The sequence below is a fragment of the Aphidius gifuensis genome, linkage group LG2, assembly GCF_014905175.1.
Source record: "Aphidius gifuensis isolate YNYX2018 linkage group LG2, ASM1490517v1, whole genome shotgun sequence".
NCBI lineage: Eukaryota > Metazoa > Arthropoda > Insecta > Hymenoptera > Braconidae > Aphidius > Aphidius gifuensis.
In genome coordinates this window covers 6,539,804-6,558,497 of record NC_057789.1, presented here as the reverse complement: position 1 = coordinate 6,558,497, position 18,694 = coordinate 6,539,804, and the positions used below count along the sequence as shown (strand labels likewise).

The 18,694-nt window shown below is 26.3% G+C and overlaps 1 protein-coding gene across 3 annotated transcripts; it reads left to right on the top strand.

Moving 5' to 3' along the window:
• The first annotated feature begins 1,065 nt into the window (after positions 1–1,065).
• On the top strand, positions 1,066–17,447 carry LOC122848731. Of its 3 annotated transcripts, none has more exons than XM_044146994.1 (11): positions 1,066–2,002; positions 2,958–3,034; positions 3,409–3,632; positions 3,715–5,901; positions 5,981–11,798; positions 11,868–12,075; positions 12,268–12,408; positions 12,636–14,700; positions 14,802–15,965; positions 16,038–16,281; positions 16,356–17,447. In XM_044146994.1, exons 2-11 carry the CDS (start codon positions 2,969–2,971, stop codon positions 16,479–16,481), a joined length of 12,243 nt encoding a protein of 4,080 aa, XP_044002929.1. In that variant the 5' UTR covers positions 1,066–2,002; positions 2,958–2,968; the 3' UTR covers positions 16,482–17,447. The 3 variants fall into 3 exon arrangements, with proteins under 3 accessions (XP_044002929.1, XP_044002930.1, XP_044002931.1); XM_044146995.1 differs by having other exon boundaries at positions 1,722–2,002; positions 12,274–12,408; XM_044146996.1 differs by lacking the exon at positions 12,268–12,408 and having other exon boundaries at positions 1,722–2,002.
• Positions 17,448–18,694: the final 1,247 nt, after the last annotated feature.

Here is an 18,694-nt window from a genome sequence, read left to right as displayed (position 1 = left end):
TTCAAAAATAATTTTTGTTTTTTGAAAATAAAATAGAAAAAATTAAAAAAAAATAAATTTTGTTTGAACAGGATAATAGAACGAGCAAAGAGGTATTTAATGAGTTTGAAAGTTCAACGTTGTATGGTTTTATGTGGCACTATCAAATAAGAACATTTAAAATTAATCGAAAAAATTGAAGTGTTTTATCAGGAATATAGAACAGAAAAAAGAGGTATCCAATGAGTCAAAAACTAAAAAGAGGTAATTAATGAGTTAAACACTATGCTCTCTAATATTGACAAACCTTAAATATTGTAGAAAAAAAAGGTTTTGTATCAGGATAATAGAATGGGCAAAGAAGTATTTAATGAGTTATGAAAAATAGCAAAAGTGAATAAGTGATCGATAAAAATTTTAATTATGATGAATCAAACGGTTACAATAAAGATATAGAAGAATTTTCCGAATCAAATAACTAATAAATATGGATCACACTGTGATAGCTCAAGGCTGACTCATGATACGAGACAAATAAAATCACAAACATCATTAGGATTTCGTCATCATATAAACGACCATGGGAAAACAAACGAAATGGCAATTACAGAACCGATCATTATTAATTTTTCTTTCTGTATTTTTTCATCCTAGTCTCCCCCTTTTTATCATTCTAGCAAAACATATACATTTTTTATTAATCAATGTGTTTTTTAATTTCCGCAATGTTTTTGTCCTTGGTTTTAAAAAAACATATTTTCATAATAATTTGAATTATTATTTAGTTTTACTTATTGTCAATTATCTATCCTTTTTTTTTTTGTTATATAAAACTCATCAGAAATCAATTTTTTTTCTATACTCTATTTAATATTAATGCAGGCTAATTAAAAATTCATTCGTTCAACATAACGACAGTTTTTCCAGCATTGAATCTCTATCATGTTATGTAAATTTTTAGAACAAAATAAAAATGTATACTCGATCACAACAGTAAACGGTGTAAGACAAATTTCTCGATCTATAGCTAACTTGACTCTCTACGTTTTCCTATACACTCATAACACGTGTACATGCATACATGTATATATTTCAAAACCACAATCAAACCACCAGACGAACCAGTAATTTTAAATCATTAAACTCTTAATTTTTTCTTTCTTTTTTTTCAAGACGATTCAGTATCTGAAATTGGCTGAAGGACACCTGCTTTTTAAAAATATTATAATACCTGCAGAAGAAGAAGAAGAAGGAAGAACAATAATACATAAGTAGAACGAAAAACAATTTTTTATAACAACCATGATCATTGCTGTTGTACTCAATACATATAAATGTTTTTTAAAATTCAATTTATAGAAAAAAAAAAAAAAACATAAAAAGAACCGAAAAAAAGACATTTACTTATTGGTTGTCAAGAATTTAAGGCATAGCAGAAATATCAATAAATGAAATCAGCGTGTAACGATGATTTTGGCATCAAGTATTTTTGATAGTAACCTTGAACATACTGACATGTTTCGTTATGATAAAAATTATCCTACAAAGTATCATTATTATTTATTTATTTATTTACTTATTTATTATTAATTAATTAATTTATTTATTTAATCATGTATTTATTGACTGTGGATTGTGTAGCATCTGTTATTGCGGTTATGAGAAAATAAATATATAAAAAAATCAGATGCCTGTTTTATTGAGAGACAGGGAACACAACACAATCGTCGTTCATATTCAGTCGTATACGAACCATCCGGGTGTCGACTCGAGAAAGTATCTGTTAAAGATAGTGATAAAAATGAAAACTTGGTAAACAATTTAATAAAAACCCCAGTGAATATTTATAATCAATAAAAGTCATATTAAACATACTGATTATTTAAGAATTAATTTTGTTCGTTGTAAATATTTATAAAAAATCAACAAGTGGATTTGATCATTTAACCGGTTGGATATTTATCGTGCTACATTTTACATCAACAAGTTTTTTCTATGATTAATTAAATAATAATTAACAGAGGTAAGCTATTAAATATTTTAATTATAATAAAATAATTTTTTACAAATATTTTTATCGAACATTTGAAATAATTGAACATGTTTAATTGTTGATATGATTGTGTTGGTGGCCTTTGAACTTTGAACTCATATGACATGAGTGCAAATCTCTTTGTAAGTTCACTTGCCTTTTGTATACACTAAAAATTATATATTTTTAATTTTTTTTATTGATTGACTAATTTGTATTTGAAAAAAAAAAAAATAAATAATTAAATTAATTTCATTTAAATTTTGTATTATGATTTTGCAAAGCAGTTTAAAATTTTTCTAAATAAAAAATAAAATAATTTTTTTATTATTAAATATTGAATTTTATTTTTCATATTATCCATTAATTTTACAATAATTTTTTATTGATAGTGACGTTAGTTTGTGGGATGATTGTACAATTTGACATTGACGTATTTTTCATGTCACGCGAATTTTTTAAATTATTTATGTTTATTTTTTATTTATACATCTGCAGATGAAAACTTGATGATTTTAAGAGCACCACTTGTAATTAGCAGTTAATAAAAAAAAAAAAAAATAAATATAGAAATTGATCTGGTGAAAGTTAGTGTAAAAGCTGATCATGCAGCAGTGTTAACTCGTTATATGCGTATATATCTCATACATATGTACATTATATTTATGTAAGCTGATTTATTATTTTTCAAACAAAAATCAAGCTTCATAATGTCCTACATATGGATCTCATTTATTCAAATTGCTCGAATATATTAACGTTAAAAAAAATGACATCTATGAATTGTATCTTGTTATGTTAAATTAGTCACTGAGAAAAACAACTATTTACATATGATGCAGCATACAAGTTGTATAATTCAAAATATTCGAAAAAAAAAAAGAATAAAAAAAGCTGGAAAAAGGATTCAATGATAATAATGATAATTTTATTTGTTTGTTTCAAGTTTCCGTCAAGATGAAAGGGGGCGGCCAGCTTGGCCTTCTCCTTTGGAAGAATTACGTAGTCCGGAAACGGCAAACGGTAGGTTTATTATGACAATAATACAGGTATATTATTAATATGTCAAAATACAAAAATGCAAAATAAAAAAAAAAAAAATTATGAATAAATAATAACAGATGAAAGAAAAATTAAAATTCTAATAGAGATTCAACTGAGTTTTTTGATGACTATAATAATGAAAAATAATATCAAAGTCATTAAATTTTTTCCATCATTCTACAAGTAATTATTAAAAGCTATTTGTATATTTATTATTTTAATCAAAGACTAATCAAGCTAAAAATTGCATAATACCTCATTTTATTTCTTTAGAATAATTTAATATAAAATACACTACAATTGGCTTGTAAAAAATTAATAAAATTTTTTTTTTTTAAATATAATGTTTACAGGGAGTGCTTGGCCTTATTTTTCTTTGGCCAATTGTGATATTTTTACTTTTATATATACTACGAAAAAATGTGGATACTGAAGATAATCCAACATGTCAATTTCCTGCAAGACTTATGCCACGTGATGGACTATTACCATTTGCTCAAAGTTTCATCTGCAGTATTAGCAATCCTTGTGAGCCTTTAGAAAATTATGAAGAAATACCATCTTACAAAAAAGCCAAGTAAATTTACGACATATTTAATTTATGTAATTTTTTTTTCATATTATATTATGTTATTATTTTTTTTCCATGCAATTTCAAGACTGGGACCTTTGATAATGGATCTTCAGCCAGTATTGAATAATAAAACAATTCTTACAGCTGTTGGCATACTTCCAAAAAGTGTCAAATTATTACGATCAATGATTGAAACACTGACAGTACCAGATATTAAACAAATGTTTGTTGGTGGTTTATTACTCAGTGATTTATTTGTTAATGTTACTGATGTAAAAGATTCATTTAATGAACTGCTACCAGATGCCAGAGAGAATCTTGTCAATGATCTTTTTGATACTCCAATAAATCTTATTAATCTTGTTGATCCTTTTGAATCATCTGATCTAGAAGATAATATTTTTGTACCAGAAACACTTGAACAATTTCTCGCTGCAGTTGATAAAGAAGACATGCCAAAATTATCAAGAGCTCTTCGTAATGTTGATACTAATCAAATTCCACTTGTGTTTGATCAATTAATTAAAAATTTGGATTGGTCAAGATTTTCAGAAATTGTTAATAATATAACAGCTACTTTGGAAAGTTATAATCTCATTGATGACATTACTATTACTATCACAAAAATTTTGGATCTTGATATTTTTAAAAATAACATACCAACATTTTTAAAACTTCGTGAACGACTACCAGAAATGCTTTCACTATTTAAAGATTTTAATTTACAAAAAATTGATTATGAAATTGTACATGAATTAATTGAAAAGCTAGATTCAACACTTGATGATTCAAATGTATCAATTGCTCGTGAAAGTATGTTAAAATTTATGTCACTTCTCGAATTGATAAAAAAAATTGAATATAAAAATTTCAAGTTTGATAATTCAATGATTTTTACTCTGGATGATAGTAAAGAAATTGATCAATTAAATTTGAAACAAATTAAACGTGTTGCGAGTGTTATTGATGATAATTACATTATGTCTTCGAAGAGTGATTTATTGATGAGAAGTTTACCAGTTAATAACACTGATGAAATTGAATTAGCTGCAAAACTTTTTGATAATTTGTTGAATGTTTTATCTGAGGATACTGTTAATTCTTTGACATATATTTTATCAATGCTGGACAATGTGTTTCAATTGATCCAGCATATTTTTATTGTTCATGGCGATATGGAAGAAAAGATATACAATATAACAAAAAATCATCGAGTGATTGTTGATAAAATTATGGCAGAAGTTAATCCAAAAATATATAGAAATATTATTAGTTCATTTATGAGATTAGATTTTGCAGAAAAGTTTGCTGAGTTAAGTGACAAACAACAGATAGCCGAGGTCGTATGCAACAACACTGTTGATAAATTAATATTTCACGATAAATTAGAAAAGCTTGGAGCAGTTGATGCGTATGATTTAATTTGCAGTGATGAAGGAAAACAATTAATTACTGATATCTACAATTTATTTGAATTTAATAAATTCAAAAAAATTATCAAGGACACTGTGTTTACCTTTATTAGTATGAAATTACATCGGCCATTAAAAAAAAATAATTTCACATCATCAATTGAGAGTATCAGAGAGTTTTTTTATTACAATCATTATTCATCAGCAAAAATATTAAACTGGAATTATTTATTTACTACTGTAGAGTGGAAAAATATATACAACGAAACTTATGACGAAACAAAAATATCTATTTTTGGCTATTATCTTAGTATTGTAAAATTAATAGTAACTCAGAGTTATTCTCTTGAAGGATTAAAATTAAATATTGAAAAAGTTGATTTAATTGCTGATAAAATACTTGAGAATTTGAATAAAATATCGGGAGACTGGGTGAGCCAAGTTTACGAGTATAAATCGGAATTATTAGAATCTTTTTACTCGACAGTTTATGATAAAAAGAAAATGATGAAAATACTTGAATTTTCAAATTTTACAAGGTCTTATTGTAGTGTTGAGAGTACTAGTGAGTTAATAAATTATCCAATAAAATCAAATGCCAAATTCTTGAAGAGTCTTGTCTGTCGGTTGGCCATGGTTGTTCAAAAATTACTCAACATTAGTATTGATAAATTGGAATCTCTTGATAAAACATCAAACTTTACGCTTATTAACAAAAAACTTGTTTTAATATACGCTCACATTGTTAAACAATCTCAAATTGATAATCATAATTTAATAAATTATCTCGATGAATTTAGAAAAAATTTAACGATAGCTTGGACTACGAATCTCAACTCTGCTGATGGATTGCAAATCAGGTATAAATAAATTTTATTTTTATAAAAATATTTACTATATTAATTGATTTTTATAATTTACTTTTACTTAATTTTTCAGCGTAGGTCTTTTGTACAAATTATTCGACATAGGAGAGAGCCCACTATTCAATATTCAAGCATCAGCAATAGGGAAAAATTTATACGCTCTTGCTATGTCATTTACGTCAATTGCTGATAATATAGAACAAGCATTGGATGAAATTTTAAAATTTAAAAGTCCCGAAAGACTTAATAAAATAATTCAAAATATGCCAGAATCAAAAATATTTTTAGATGCTATTTTTCATGATCGTTTAGCAATTGTTCAAGATATTGTTGATATATTTAATCAAAAAATTTCTATTCAACCAGTTCAAGTGATGAAAAATTATCTAGAAAATGATATGAACAGAGCATGTAGTGATAATCAGAATTTTAGTAAAGCTTTAGAATATCAACCGGAAAAATTTCAACAACAGATTGACAGAATATCTTGTAATAAAAGTCATTTTATCAAAGAATTTAATGAACATTCAAATGCTGAACAAGTACATCATATTGTTAGCGATGAAAAATCTGTACTAGCTTTTAATTGGACATCAGGTTACGTGGATTTTCGAAGACTTGTTAATAAATTCTTGGTTCTTATGAAAAATGATAATTCAATTGATCCAAAGTTGACGGATATTTCAGTGGAATTAAAAAAATTAATTACTAATTATGAATCAGAAAAACGAATGAATGCTTTGCTTGATTATATTGATGCAAAAATTGACGAAAGTATTCCAATTTTTCAGTCAAATTTTACTGTAGAAAATACCTGGATGTCAATTGGCAACCCTCGAGGTCCAAATGACATCCTAATCATGGCTAAATTTGCTTCAAAAATTATTCATGATGCTATCAGTGTCATACTAAATTCATTTCAAAGTCAAACAAAAAGTATTAATATTTTACGTTTATTTGGAATTGGCCCGAAAAGTCCTTTCTCATTATTTCGAAATCATTTTCATGATATTTTTGCAACGCTTCTGTATGGAATTACAGATAAAAATTTTGAATATTTAATTTATCATAATACGACAAGCAAAGACAGCCTAACATGTTCAAAATTATTCTCGTGGTTTTTTAATTATAAAATTGGCTTGACAGTTGAAGAATACTGGAGTCTAAAAAATTTTACATGTGATAGAGATTACAATGATTTTAATGATTTTTTAAATCTTTATATAAAGCAAATTAAATTATGGAAAACACCGGTTATTAATTATCAAAATCATTTCGTTCGTTTGCCAAAAGACATAAGTGATTTTATTAATGTAATTAAAAAAATTCAAAATGGAACAATAAAAATTTCTCCGCTTGTAGATAATAATTATTGGAAAATTATTATTAATAATTTAAAAAATTTACTTGAGGCACATAATTTACTTACAAGAATATCAGCCACTCCGAGTGTTGAGTTTCGATGGTCTAGATATCGTCTTGTTATTGAGGCATTATCCCAAGTATTAAAAAACGCAGCTGATGTGCTGAAACATAATAAAATAAATGACAATGAGCTACATCTTTGGAACATGGTAAAACCTGGAGACATTCATGAGCTTCTTAAATATTTAGAGGAACATCCAATTGAAACTATATCATTTATTGCAACACTTGGGTCATTAAATTTAACAATGACTTCTGAGACAATTGTTAGTGAACTTAAATATTCAATGTGTAGTTTACATTTTAATCATTCCGAATTTTGGCATAAATCACAACGAAAATATTTTTTGACTAAATTGTGTACGTATGATGTCTATCAATTGTTGAGCAGTGTGACTAATGAAGAGTATGCTGATTATGTCGCTGGGAGAAGTACGTCATTGCAAAGCTCTGAGCCTTTGGCAATTTGTCTGTTTGAATTTTTAGATGCTTGGATAAATGTAAACAATAATTCAGGCAAAAATTTGCAATTTAAATCAAATATTATTAATACTAGCACTTGGCTAAAATTACCGGATGAAGCTAAATCATTAATTAGCGATTCACAAAATATTGTGATGCATAAAATTTTTCAACAATTTAATTTGTTTAATAATGAGCTTAAATCTTCTTCAGATATCGTTGAAATTTATAATACTTTTGGTGATAGTCCCTTGGGTGCTCTTTGGAAAATTATACATGTTGGTGACATTTGGACAGACATTGTCACTAGTGAAGATGCTTGGGGAACACTTAAAAACCTGACAATTAAAAATCAACGACTCAAAATAATGCTAAATCTCATTGAAGATATGCCAAATTTATTTATTTCAACTATCGACACTTATTTGAACTCAGAAAGATTAACTGATTTCTTAAAAAAAATTTTTTCTGGCCAAGTAAATGCTTGTGAAATTAGCAAGTATTTGATTCCATCAAAATATATTAAGAAAAAAAATATCATCTCAAGTATTACGGATTTTTGTCAGTTTATTGTATCAAATAATAAACAGCAGTTATTAAACACAAGTATGGAAGAATATTTTCAGCCACTTCTTCCAGCTAATTTTATTGACAATAAAAATTTTCTTTTCGTCACTGAGACAATCAACGATAAGGGCAAAAAAAAATTTCATGTTTCTTTGAATGAATCTTACTTTTTCGTACCAATTAAACAATTTCAAACAATATTATTACGAATTTTTTCTCAAGACAATAAATTGTCCAGTGTTCCATCATGGTTAACGTCATTTGAAAAAAATACACTACATGATTTTAAAAAACAACTTGAAAAACGTGATACAAGAGTACTGGCACATTCAGCTATTTCAAAGTCAATGAAAATAATAAAAGAAATATTATTTACACCAGGGCAATTAAAAACTTTATGCTCATCATGTAATACTCATGTTTTAGAAATTATAAATTCACAATTGGCTGATCATCAAATTTACACTGATATTCTCTGTAAATTTTCAAATATAACGACAGCTGAAATACAAGATATCATAGACAAAAAATTGTATTGGAAAAAAACAATTGGCATGATAAGAAATTATAAATATTTAAATAAAAAAAAAGATGTTGAAAGTTTTATAACTGCAATACAAAGTACATTACATTATTTAACAGATATTATTATAAATTATAATACAGTTGAAAAAAATAATATCAAGGATTGTATGTTAAATGCTTCAAAAAGTATGAATAATATTTATCCAAATTTTTATGTTAATTTTATCATTCAAATAATTGATGTACTTAAAAAAAATGTTAAGATTTTAGATACTTCAGCTAATCATGATTTACTAATTGAGTGTACAAGATTAATTGAAAAATCAATTGCCAATTGGATACCACTGGAGAATATTGTAATGAAAACAAAAATCAATGATGTTAAAAAATATTTTCCAAATGCTAAAATTAATATTAATTTATTGCTTGATAAAAAAAATAATTTTATTTGCATGAAAAATCATGATAAATGTGATATTAAAAATTTAGAAATTTTTTTAAACACAAAAGAAGGTGGTAAACTTATAAAATACGATTCAATTGTATCAAATTATCCAACAACTTCAGAAATAGCTAAAATTTTATTTAAAAATATTGACTATGAATTAATAAAACGTGAACAGCTAAAAGCTTCATCAAACTTGTCATGGTTGGAAAATATTTTAGACAATATGTCAATTATTTTTGTTGAAAGTTTAAATTTGTTTGATACTGTCAATAAAATTGATTTTAAGGATGTGTCAAGTGTACTTGATGGTGGTGACGTGGCTGATAGTGTTGTCAGTCTTTTGAAAAATCAAACTATTGATAAACTTTTTAATACACTTAGAAATATTCCTGACTACGTAAATTTATTTTTCAACAATAAACAAGACAAATATGACCTTGAATCTTTAGTGGATATACTGGAATCAATGAAAGTATTAAAAAATTTAATTTCTTTAAATATAAAATATAAAACTTCAGAAATGTTTTCAAATTGGAATGAAATTAAAAAATTTCTAGCAAATGATATTAATTTATCAAATGAAACAATTCAAATTTTTGGTAAATCTGATGTTAACATGCTTTCAATTATAAGAAAAAAACGTGAAATTGCAAATCTTAAAGATACATTTTGTTCCCTAAAAACTCTTCAAAGCTTATTGAATTTTAATAATTCAAAAACAAATGCTGAAGAAGTAAGTAAAATATTATGTTCATTAGATGAAATGACAATTCAAAATATAACAGTGGCTCTTGTTAAAAATGTAAACTATGCTTTTGTTATTAAAATATTGTTAAATGTTAATATGGATAGTATGCTGAGAAAAGCTGATTTAACAAAAGCTGATGCTAAAATTATTTTTGATAATATTGCTGTGATTGAAGAAATAGTACCATTTTTTCAACAAAAATTATCTTTTGGTTTATTTATTAATTTGCCAAGTACTAAGCAGTCATCTTCATCTGATAGCAATATGTCAAGTGGACAATTTCTTCAAGATGCCAGTAAATTAATGTGTGGACATGAGCTATTGTCAGACAATGGACAATTTTATCGGCTTATAAGTAGCTTAAAAGATAATAACAAATATTATGATGATATGGAATTAAATTCTCTGCCAACAGATTTTTGTAGAAATATTTATAAAAATGTTTTAACAATGACTGGAGGTAAAATTATTTGGTCATATGTAAAACCTTTATTACGTGGAAGAATTTTATATACACCAAATTCACTGCCATTTGAAAAAGTAATGGGTCTTGCAAATCAAACATTTATAGAACTAGAAAATTTACAAAATTTAATGTTAAATTTAGAAAAAACTCTTACATTACTTGCAAGTTTAGGTGACATGGGTGATAAATTAAAAGATTTTAAAGAAGTCATGGATTCAGAAGTTATGAAAATTGCTATAAAATCAATGAGTAAAGGAAAATTTAATGGTGAATTTTTTAATCATGATTTTAGTCAAGTTGCTTGGATATTAAAAAAATCAATTAAAATTGTAAAAATGCTTGATATGCTTAATAATTTATTGGATTGTATACTTGTTAATAGAATTGTAGGATTAGAAACAGAAGAAAAATTAGAAGAAGAAGCAAAAAAATTAACAAATACAAATGAATTTTTAGCAGGTGTAGTTTTTATAGAAGATAAAAATAATAAATTGATAAATGAAAATTCGAATAAAATAGGAAAAAGCATTGATGATAATTTACCAATTAATGTTACTTACAAAATTCGTATGGATATAGATTTTGTGCCATCAACAAAAAGAATAAAAAATCAATTTTGGTTACCAGGACCAGAATCATCATTCATCGAAGATCTACGTTATCTACGAGGATTTGTTCAAATTCAAGACTCAATTGATCGATCAATTATAGAAATAAAAACTGGAAAAACATCAAATTGGAAAACACTGAGTCAACAAATGCCATATCCTTGTTGGAAATTTGCACCATTTCAATCAACTCTTTATGAATCACAAGGTTTAATACTTTGTTTTTTTTTTGCTTTAATGCTGTGTGCTGGTGCAACAGTTAGAAATGCTGTTTGGGAAAGAGAATCACAAAATGCCATGGTAATGAGTGTTATGGGTTTAAAACCATGGAGAAATACATTTGCTTGGTTTATAACATCAATTATTGAATTGACAATTGTTGCTGTATCAATATGTTTGATTCTCATTGTAGGAAAAATATTACCAAATTCAAATCCAATTTTACTTATGATTTTATTGATGGATTATGTATTTTCAATAATTACATTTTGCTATATGATATCAACATTTTTTAGCTCAGCAAGTCTTGCAGCAATAACAACTGTTGTCACATTTTTATTGACTTATCTACCATTTATTATTGTCATATCAATGCAAGCAACATGGCATGGAACATTGGCACTTGGCTATAATCTTTTACTTGTAAGTTATTTATTTATTTATTTTTCTAAATAAAAATATATTCTATTTAATGCTAAATGAATATTGTAGTGTCTAAGTATGTCAACGAGTTTTTGCTATGGACTTTTGTATGCAGCACGACGTGAAGTTCAAGGAACAGGTCTCACCTGGGAAACTATTTGGGATCGTACAAGTTCACATGATCAAATGTCACTTGGAATAGTTTTACTTATGATAGCACTTGATGGTTGTATTTATGCTGTTATTGGCTATCTCATTGATAGATATACAAATTCAGGTATAATCTTTTTATTTATTTATTTATTTATTTGTCAAGTTAATTTGATAATAAAATTTTGTATTTAACCCACAATATAATTTTAATTAAAAATAATAATAATTTGTGTTTAACATATAGTGATTTAAAAATATATATAGTGATGTGATAATTAATTGACAAATGCACAAAAAATACAAAAAATAATTTCAGATATAGGTTTTCAACAATTAAGATCACGTAGTTTGTGGTGGGACAATAACAGTGTTATCTACGGTCATCAAAGCTACCTTAGCTTCGTCAACAGCCTCTATTTCACTAATGATGCACTTCACATTTCGTCTAATTATCAAGGTATCATGTCATTATTTGCACCTCATTTATACATTTAAAATATATATCATCAATTCACAATTTAATACATTATTTTATTAATTGCTTTATTTATTTATTATCAAACAAAGAAGCTTTTAAAATCACTTGCAATTAATAATAAAAAAAAAAATAATAATTGTATAATAATAAATTATTTCATAATGATGAATTAATGAAGATGCTTTGATAAATTTTTATAATATTAGATGAAGCAAGTGATTCAAGCAGTATAATAGTCAGTGAAAAATACGTGGGTGTCAGTTTTGAAGGAGTAAAAAAATCATTTAAAAGTGAAAGAGGAGAAATTATTGCTGTCAATGATTTTACATTAAAATTACGTGGTGGTGAAGTTACAAGTCTTCTTGGTAGAAATGGTGCTGGTAAAACAACAATAATTAAAATGTTAACGGGAATGTTAAAACCAACTTGTGGTGAAATTCATTTGAATGGTGTAAATGGAACAAAAGCAAATATAGGTGTTTGTCCACAAAATAATGTTTTAATTGAAAGTTTAACACCAAGAGAACATATGAATTTTTATGCAATATTAAAAGGTTCAATGAATGAAGAAGAAATTGATAAAAATGTTAATAACATGATGATATCATTAGAATTGGGAAAACAAGAACATGAACTTGTTTCAAGACTTTCTGGTGGTACAAAGCGACGTCTTTGTGTTGCTTTGGCATTTATTGGATCTCCAAATCTTGTTATACTAGATGAACCAGGTGCAGGTGTTGATCCAGCAGCAAGAAGACGAATATGGCGACTAATTGATCAGCACAGATCAAATAGAACTATTTTACTTTCAACTCATCATCTTGATGAAGCTGATATGTTGAGTGATACAGTTGTTATTATGCATCGTGGTAATATTCTTTGTACTGGATCACCACTAACTTTAAAAAAAACTTACGGTCAGGGTTATTGGATAAATATGGCTTTTTCACATGATGAATTAAAAGAAAATGATATTGAATTAAAACAAAAAAATATAATTTCTCTTGTTGAAAATGTTGCTCAAAATGGAAAGACTCTTGTTAATGATAATTTTTCAGTTGCAACAGAAGTAAGCATTAATATTCCATTCAATGATAAAAATGGAGCTACAAATGATATTGAAAAAGTATTGCATACACTTGAGGACAATGAAAATAATCTCAAATTTTCACGTATGTCATTGGAATGTGATACACTGGAGCATGTATTTTTAAATCTTTGTTCCAAATCAGATGAACAAAAAAAAAAAAAACAAGAAACTCAAGTTATTATTGGTGTTGATAATAATGCAGAATTTATGACAAAAGAAAGTATAATAAAACCTTCATCATTTCGACAAATTAAAGCATTATTAAAAAAAAGATTTTGGCATTTTTCAAGAGATTGGAGAGCACCAATTGCAACATTAATTTTACCAACAATATTTGTCGCATTTGCTATGGGTTTTTCACTTGTTCGACCACCTTCAGGCAACGAGCCAGCTATGGATTTAAGCCCAAAACTTTATGGTGAACACTCAACATTTTTCTACAGTATTGATAATAATTCAGATGTATTTCTTCAGCATGTACTATATCAAATTCATGATCAGTTTATTGGCAAGTACGAAGCTGTTCATAAAGTTCAAGCAAACGACACAGGAACTTGTGAATGCACAGATGGAAATCAAATTTGTCAGGGTGTTGCAAAATCAGTAGAAGGACTTGTTCAAACTCTTCATGGACCACCAACTCTTGAATGGATTGTCTCGACTCTTCACGAATATATTGAAAAAAGATATGGAGGATGGTCACTGTCTCACTTGATGCAAGATCCAGTATTTATTGTTTGGTTTAATAATAAAGGATATCATTCACTTCCGTCATTTTTAAATGCACTAAATGATGCTATTCTTCGTGCTTCAGGAAATTCTGGTCATTTAAAAACCATCAATCATCCAATAAAATTATCAAGTGATCAACTTAATAGAACAACTTTACTACAACATGTAGCAGATATTGGAATTGCTTTGGTTTTATTAACGGCTTTTAGTCTTGTTGCTGCACAAGGTACAAAAGAACTTGTACGAGAACGTATTTCAGAAGAAAAACGTATATTATATTTAGCTGGTGTACATCCAGTCACGTACTGGACATCAACACTTGTTTGGGATTTTTTTATATTTTTGTGTTCAATTGGATGTGCCATTATTGTATTTGAAATATTCGGTCTTCCTGCTTATGTTGCCAGGGATAATCTTCTTGGTATTTGTATCATTCTATTTCTCTTTGCGTGAGTATAAATATATTTATTATATAATAGAAAATATTATTATCACATCTATACACAAAAAAAAAAAAATAAAAGAATCAATTGTGTTTTTTTTTTCTTAGTTGGGGAGCAGTACCTTTTGCTCATCTTTTTGAAAAAGTATGTAACGATTCAAGCATATCAAATATGGTGCTATTTTGTGTCAACACATTCATCGGTGTTTTTTGTCTATCAACAATTTTAATTATTGATATTTTGGGTAAAAGTGATGCAGCGAAAAATGCTCGTGAAATACTTCACAATTTAATGCTTTTATTTCCTCAATATGCATTTGCTGATGCTGTTATTCGTTTATCAACAAATGATATTGCAGCTGAACTTCTTCAACGATTTAATATGGATACATACAAATCTCCACTTGGCTGGGATCTTCTTGGACCTAATTATGCATGTATGTTTATTGTTGGAATAATTTATTATTTAATTAATCTTGCAATTGAATGTCGTATAATTCCTCAATTATCATGGAAAAAAAATAACAATCAAAATAATGTAAATGACGAAGACAATGATGTAGCAGAAGAAAGAATTAGAGTTGAAAAAAATACAAGTAAAGATTTAATTAAAACAATAATGCTAAGAAAAGAATATACAAGTGTTTATGGAAAAAATATTGCATTAAAAAATTTGAGTATTGGTATTGAGGCTGGTACTTGTTTTGGTTTATTGGGTGTTAATGGAGCTGGTAAAAGTACAACATTTAAAATGTTAACAACAGAATTAAGACCAACTTCTGGTCGTATTATAATAAATAATTGTGAAATTAATGGAAGACCACTTTGTAATGGTGAAATTGGTTATTGTCCTCAAGGTGATGCTTTAGATGGTTTTCTTACACCATATCAATCTTTAACAATACACGGAGAAATTTGTGGTCTTGAAAATGTGCCAAGATCAGTTGAAATAATGTTAAAAAGATTTGATTTAGTCAAGTATACACATCAAAGAATATCTAGTTTAAGTGGTGGTAATAAAAGAAAGCTTTGTGCTGCAATAAGTGTTATGGCACCAGTGTCAGTTGTTTTAATGGATGAACCAACAAGTGGTATGGATCCAGCATCAAAAGAACTCGTTGGACATGCTGTTCGTGAAATAATAAAAACACAAAGATGTGTTATTATGACATCGCACAGTGTTGCTGAATGTGAAAAGCTTTGTACTCGTATTGGAATTCTTGCTAAAGCAGGACTTCGATGTATTGGTACTGTTCAGCATTTAAAACACAAGTATGTATTTATATTTACTTAATTTTTTTATTTCAATTTTAATATACTATAATTAATTATAATTGCTTCAAGATTTGGTGAAGGATACGTGGCTTTTTTGAGATTCAATCAACCAATTGAAATAAAAAAAATAAATAATTCAATATCAAATTATTTTTCAATGGCCAAAATTTCATCAAGACAATCAACAGCAGCAAGATTTTTAATTCCAAAAAATAAAGAAATAAAACTTAGTGAAACTTTTAGAAAATTAAAACAGGTAGCTGAGGAATTAAATGCTGATGATTATACACTTACTCAAAGTTCTTTAGATCAGGTATGAGAAAAAAAAATACAAGCGAGCGAAAAAAGAAAAATAATTATTTGCTTTTTCAATTAATTTATTTCTAGGTGCTGGTCAATTTTTCTGAAGAACTTGATGATGATTCTCTGGTATCAGAGAATAATTTAAGAGGTAGAGTTAATTTTGCAAATTCATGTTCAAGCATGGACGACATACATATGGAGACTTTTTAATAAAATACATATGTACATATTTATAATATAAAAAGAAACAAAAAAAAAAAAACCAAATAAAGTCTTCAATAAAATGAATAAATTATTTAATGTTAAAATAAATATTTAATTTAATTTTTTTGCATTAAATTTATTTTAAAATTTATAATTGTTTTGGCATAGTTTTGTGGTTGGCAATATAATTTTGCAGATTGTCAGAATAAATAGATAAGATGAAGGACTGACAAGTATTTGTTAGACAACGTGCTAGTCATCGAAATTCGATGAACAATGTCTAATATTTTTAACAGAATTATGTTATACAATTTAGCCGCATATACATTTATGGAAATTTTATTATTTTCATTATAGTTATACGAAAACCTCAAATTCAACTTGAGATTAGTTTTGTCTTGTTCTTCTCATAACGACTACTTGCTGCAGTAACAAATGTGTTATGCAACAATGCATATTCATGTACAGCTGTACAACTATTACTGGTAAATTCAACTCGGCATTATGTCTCGAAAATTCAAGATTCCAAAACTTGCTTAATGCAACATAGTAGACAACATTTTCGGTTATCTAATTGTTTTAAAAGATTTAATTCATCTATATTTTTAAATTTTATTTTATACCAAAAAAGTTCAAAGTAAATTTTTCATAGCTTGATGTATTTCAAATGAGTTTACTTGGTTTTTAAATTAAACAGAAAAATAATAATAATTCGATTTGAAGAAAAAAAAAAAATCAATGATGTTTGAAATATAATACTGACAGGCAATTTGGTTATCTTCTTGTAAAAAAAAAATAAAATAAAAACTAATCCTTGATTTATTGATTATTGTTGAAGTCCTAGTTGTGTTTTCTTTTTTTTTTTTATATTTATCCACTCTTAGGCGAATCTTTGTCCATGACCGTCCTTGCCAGTGACCTAAATACTTGTGAGCCACAAAATATATATAAACTGCCAAAATGGCCAGGCGGAAATTCATGCTTTTCTATCGATTTTCATGTCCAAAACAGATTTGGCTGTATATATATATGAAAAAAATTTAATTTATACATTTATATCTAGATTTTGTTATGATATCACAACAGTAAACCGGTTACATGTTTATGAAATTGTATTTCTGTTTAGATTTATTCATACAAAAAAATTTGTGCTAATTTATTTTTCTAAAAAAAGTTTAAATGTAAATAATGATAATATTTTTTTTTTATTTATTAATAAGACTAATATAATTTATATAAAAAATTATATCATTGATACATTTATTATAAATATATACGTTTCACTTGAGAAAAAAAAAATAAAAACTTTTTATAAATCAATTTATCCAATACGAATGTTTTTATTTTTAGATTCTAATTAAAGAAACTTTTTTCCTTGATATTTTAATTTCATTATTATTATTATTTTTCACGTCGGGTATCGTAAATAATCAGATTAACATAATTTATAAATTATTACTTTAAAAACGGTAAAATTTTATATTTTTGCATAAATTTTAGATACATTAAACTTGAGTTGTTATTTTTTAATCATAAAAAAATCTATTACGTAAAAATATTGTGTGGAATATTGTTTTTTTTTATGAAAGCTGTAAAGTAGTTACTTTATTTGATGCTATTTCAATATCAGGTGCGTTTGTTAAGCTACTGTAACTATTTGTATTCTCCAGAATTTAAATTAAATTATCAGATTCAAACAATAACATATAAGGGAAATTTATAAAGTAAAAAAAAAAATAAATAAATAAACAAATGCATGAATAAATAAAATAGTAAACAAAATCAACAACTGTTTATCAATTGACCTTTAAAATTTTTTTTTTTTCTAATTTCTTAATTAATAGATAACCATTTATTATTATTAGAATTTTTTTTTTTTTTAATTATTATTTACTTATATATTATTGCTTGTTTTTTTTCATTTAGAAATTTTTAAATTTTCCATTGATTATGTTTATTTGCGTCATTGCAAATTTAACTGATATATATTTTAAAATTAAAAGTATTTAATTTAATTGTTAGAATGAAAAATCAATATCAACAAATAAAATTACATGACTAATTTAATGTTACTATATATTTTTGAATCGAACTTTGATACTTATGGAATGATTTGACCGGGTTGACTCGCAAAATGATCTGGATAATTATTAGTAAGTATGTAGATATATAGAACACCATCAGTAAGTTTCTCAGGGCCGTCTGTTTCGTGCCTGCCA

Bases quoted from the DNA above. Each gene is read 5' to 3' on its own strand.
- LOC122848731 (XM_044146994.1), top strand. From the start codon at position 2,969: ATGAAAGGGGGCGGCCAGCTTGGCCTTCTCCTTTGGAAGAATTACGTA. The intron at 5,902-5,980 runs GTATAAATAAAT...TTAATTTTTCAG, and splicing joins GCTGATGGATTGCAAATCAG to CGTAGGTCTTTTGTACAAAT. The intron at 14,701-14,801 runs GTGAGTATAAAT...TTTTTTTCTTAG, and splicing joins ATCATTCTATTTCTCTTTGC to TTGGGGAGCAGTACCTTTTG.